At 38.8% G+C, this 5000-nt stretch overlaps 1 protein-coding gene across 3 annotated transcripts in view; it reads right to left on the bottom strand.

Annotated features, from left to right (window-relative positions):
• The window catches only part of ctc1 (CTS telomere maintenance complex component 1), a 38171-nt gene that overhangs the window by 11018 nt on the left and 22153 nt on the right, over positions 1-5000 (bottom strand). For all 3 annotated transcript variants that reach the window (XM_079802754.1, XM_079802755.1, XM_079802756.1), the window contains exon 12: positions 4385-4874. In XM_079802754.1, coding sequence (XP_079658880.1) covers positions 4385-4874 — 490 coding nt within the window. The remainder of the gene's footprint in view (positions 1-4384; positions 4875-5000) is intronic.

Genomic DNA, 5000 nt, shown 5'->3' with positions numbered 1-5000 from the left:
TGAAGTGAGTTTTTGCTTGAAACAAACTAAATTATCTGCCAATGGATTAGAAAAAGAATCTGGTTTCTGTTTGGGACTGAAACAAGAAACAAGATTCCAAACAGAAACATAATTTTCTGACCCCATTGGCAGACACATTTGTTTGTTTTAACCAAAAACTCACTTCAATTTCATTTTATTTTCTGGAAAATATATCTAATGTCATTTAACTTAGTAAATTCATCTTGATTGAAGAATTTTTAGATTGTATATTAGAAACGAGACAAAAATACTAAATGAGCATTTTTTTGCAGTGCACACAAGGCAAAAAGTAAAAAAACTGCAAGTTTATGACAAAAATAGTCTGCAATTTGGCCTTTGTTACTAATTTAATACTTGTCTACATTAAAAATTAAATACAATTTGATATTAACCTACATTTCTGACAAATAACCACGGTTACAGGTAGTGTTACCGCAGTAAACACATGATAAATGTTGGTGAATTGTTGTTTGAAAAGTATTTTAACTGAATGGGCTCAGCTGATTTGCACGTTAGTGTTGTTGATTAAGTTAGAGCTGTTTAACTGGATTTAAATGAGAGATTTGCAGCTCGTACCGGAGACCTCTGCGCCGAACTCGAACGCTTCTCATTGGCTGTTTAGTGGTCATGTGATCGAGACACTCAACAGGTAAACACATTTGTTCAGAGCTCGCGAGTTGCGCAGAGCACATGAAGCGCTGTTTCCCTGGCCTAAAGTCTAGCACTGCCACCTTGTGTTGACATCGTGAAACTGCACGATTTGTAAATTATGCGTGGCGGGCCACATATAATACATTTTAATAGACACACTGCGGGCCGTTTGAAATTCATCCCCGGGCCGCATTTAAGAACTTAACTGAGAGCAGAGCGCCATTATCGTCAAATATCCGAAGAAACCTCGTCATCGCTTTCAAGGTAGTAACATTAGTTTTTAAAGTAATTTTGTTTGTATGTGCTTTATAATAAAGCCTCAACAAGGTGCGGGATTGTTTTGTCCCCAAAAGTTTCGCAGTCACAACGCAGTGATTACCGCACATCTGAACTATAACTTAAATAAAAAAAGTTTGTATTGCAATCAATACATGCGCAGAACACACACACTTTATGCTTACAATAAGCCTAAAATGCTCAATTACAAGACCAATTGAATTATTTTCAAGCATAAACGTAACAAAACTTTTGAAGTAAAAAAAAGTAATTTATATAGTATAAACTTACTATACATTATTTGTTGAATAGTTTTATTTATCTTATTTTTGTAATGTGTTTTTGTTAAGTCTTGTTACAGTATTGTTCTGAACTGTTGTAGTTCCTAGGGATGCCACAATTCTCAATATAATATTGAACCGTTCGGTACGGCATTTACGGTTCAATACGCGTTTTTTTTTCCGGTTTTGCATTGAATTAATTATTTTTCTACAAATTCTATAATTTGCTTCCATCCCAATACTGAACAACGACATACATTCACATCACAGGTTAGTGGTAGAGTTATACTCACGCAACACTAGAGTTATTCACAATCACCAAAGTTCATTATTTGCATGCGTTTTAAAGCCTTGCCGGTTTCATTCGCGTGCGCGGTTTTAACATGCGCTTTTCCAAGCACTACATGCCTGTCAAACACGCGATTACTGAACTAAGTAGTCGTCTTACTGCGCTAATACTGTCAAATACACACAAGGTTAACATAAACACAGTTGGTTATGTCTAAAATGAAAGTAAAATCGGTGTGTGTCTGTATATTAGATGTGTGCAGGTCTTTAATTGACAGCAGCGCAGCCTATAGTGAACACGCCGTCCTTAAAGGAACAGTTCACCTCTAATGTCATTATTTACTCACTCTAATATTGTTCCAAACCTGTATTCATTTCTCGATGACAGAATTTACATTTTTAAATAAACTATCCCTTTAATGTTAATACAACAACAAAAGTCAAAGAGAAAATCCCTCACTGCTCTTGACTGAAAAACTAATACAGTAGCTTTAATAAGAATCAGTGTATATTTTATAGTGAAGTCTGTGAAGTGTTTTATTTTTACATTTATTCATTCAATCTCATACTTTAATGCTGCTGTACAGCTCTGAGCTGCCAGTGGAAATCTTTATATATATTTATTTTATATTATACACTAGGAATGTTTACAAGGGTTTTTTTAAAGTAAAGTTTTAAGTTTAAGTAAGGTTTTTCAATTCTTTTAAGAAAAAAAAGGAAGAGTATTGCAATAAATAATAGTCTTTTTTCTCCTTAACCTCTTGCTGTTCCTGTCGCCTAAGAATAGAATAACAAAAAACTGATGTGACGAGCCATCAAAACCGAACCGAAAACCGTAGTTAAAAACCGAGGTGTGTATTGAACCGTGGACTAACTGTAGTGTTGCATCCCTATTATTTACAGTGCTTAGCTTACCATTAACTGTTTTCATTGTTTATTGTATTAAATCCAGACCTAAAATCCTAATAATCAAACTAAATCATAGTAATTATTAATGTTAATAATATAGGCACTCCACAACAAAAACATAAAAACATGTATTGTCCCTGTTTTTTAATTGATGAGATTTGAGTGATATTTTGACCACTCAAATAGGAAACGTCTCCGGTTTCCATTTCAAAATTAACGGTCACTGTTTTCCCATCACTACATTTCAGTGATGAGAAATATTTGCAATAAATTTAGTCATGGATTTTATCATTTAAAATGTTCGAAATAGTTTGAATTGTGTTTATCTGTTCCAACGTTTAATCAATCAGACACTGAGGGCAAAGAGCTCTGTTTTAAGTCTTTGTTTTTCAACCAAAACTGTTTTGCGCTGTACATCACTAAAAGGTACAGCCTTTTAAAAAAGATGTGTTTTTTACATGTGTAAAACAGGTTGAGAACCACTGGATTGGCACTAGGGATCGACCGATATGGATTTTTTAGTGCCGATACCGATTTTTTTTAGCCGATGAGCGATACGAGCTGCCGATTTTCTTGAGCCGATATTTGGAGCCGATACTGCTTTTGCTCCCTCAATTTACAACATAAAAATGACACAATGATCATGATAACAATTTAAAATTTACAATTTAAAAAAGGAACATTTATTGAACAAAAAAAAAACTATATTTAACAAATAGTAAAAGCAGGTGAGGTAGAACAAGAAAAAAAAAGAGTTCAGTGGTGAAAATAAATATTTAAGCATAAATAAAATAATTACACTACTGCACACAGTATCAACAAGCGAGCAGCATAATAAAGTGCACACTGACTGTACTATACTTCATTTTAAAACTATTTACAACCTAGTCATTTAATGGTTACACTCTAAAAAATGCTGGGTTAAAAATAACCCAAGTTGGGTTGAATATGGACTAACCCAGCAATTGGGTTGTTTTGACCCAGCGGTTCAAAAAAATGTTTGCTTAAAACAACCCAATTGCTGGGTTAAAACAACCCAATCGCTGGGTTAGTCCATATTCGGTGAGAGCTGCCCTGTGGACGCCTGTCTGTAAATAATGCAGGGGAAAAAATATCGGCGAACGCAGCAGCCTTATATCGGCCGATACACGTAAAAATCGCAAATATCGGCCCGATATATCGGCCGATGCTGATACACGTAAAAAAAGCAAATATCGGCCCAATATATCGGCCAGCTGATACACGTAAAAATCGCAAATATCGCCCCGATATATCGGCCGATGCTGATACACGTAAAAATCACAAATATCGGCCCGATATATCGGCCGATGCTGATACACGAAAAAATCGCAAATATCGGCCCGATATATCGGCCGATGCTGATACACGTAAAAATCGCAAATATCGGCCCGATATATCGGCCGATGCTGATACACGTAAAAATCACAAATATCTGCCCGATATATCGGCCGATGCTGATACACGTAAAAAAAGCAAATATCGGCCCGATATATCGGCCAGCTGATACACGTAAAAATCACAAATATCGCCCGATACTGATACACGTAAAAAAAGCAAATATCGGCCCGATATATCGGCCGATGCTGATACACGTAAAAATCACAAATATCGGCCCGATATATCGGCCGATGCTGATACACGTAAAAATCGCAAATATCGGCCCAATATATCGGCCGATGCTGATAGACGTAAAAATCACAAATATCGGCCCGATATATCGGCCGATGCTGATAGACGTAAAAATCACAAATATCGGCCCGATATATCGGCCGATGCTGACACACGTAAAAATCACAAATATCGGCCCGATATATCGGCCGATGCTGATACACGTAAAAATCACAAATATCGGCCCGATATATCGGTCTAACACTAGTTGGTACATTGTCATATAAATAAACAGTCAAATGTCAGACCCAGTGTAAGATGAGCCGTACCTCAGTGTTGAGTGCGATTAATCTGTACACACACCCGGGATGGAGGACGGGGAACCAGCGAACACACGGACCCATGAAGTGCAGCTCGACCTGAGGACACACAGATGCCCCGCCCCGCTCCCGCTCCTCCGTCCTGCTGTTCTTGGGGTCGCGACCCCAGCGCTGGACGTCCCCCAGACACGCGGCCCTGCACACGAACCCCAGCTGCAGCCGCTGAGCCCCGCCCCAGCCGTTCTGCAGAGCCACGCCCTGCTTGGACTCCAGCCTGAGGAGCAGGCTCACGCACGCCGCAGGGGTCAGAGGTCGTGTGGGCACTTCAGCGGGGGCGGCTCTGGGTCTCTCAGGGGTCAGAGGTCGTGTGGGCGCTTCAGCGGGGGCGGCTCTGGGTCTCTCAGGGGTTCCTCCATCTCGTCTCTCCGACAGACGCCGGCTCATGGCAGCAGACGGACTGATGATGGTCAGATCATCCACACAGAGCTGAAGATAAACCCTGCACACACACACACACACACACACACACATACAGAGTGAGACACACACACACACACACAAACACACAAAGCTCATTTTAAATCATTATTTGTAGTTATTTTTACTATTTGTTTAATTGTGAATG

Source organism: Gobio gobio (assembly GCF_949357685.1).
Source record: "Gobio gobio genome assembly, chromosome: 21".
In the NCBI taxonomy this organism is placed as follows: Eukaryota; Metazoa; Chordata; class Actinopteri; order Cypriniformes; family Gobionidae; genus Gobio; species Gobio gobio.
This window is presented reverse-complemented; position numbering and strand designations above follow the sequence as displayed.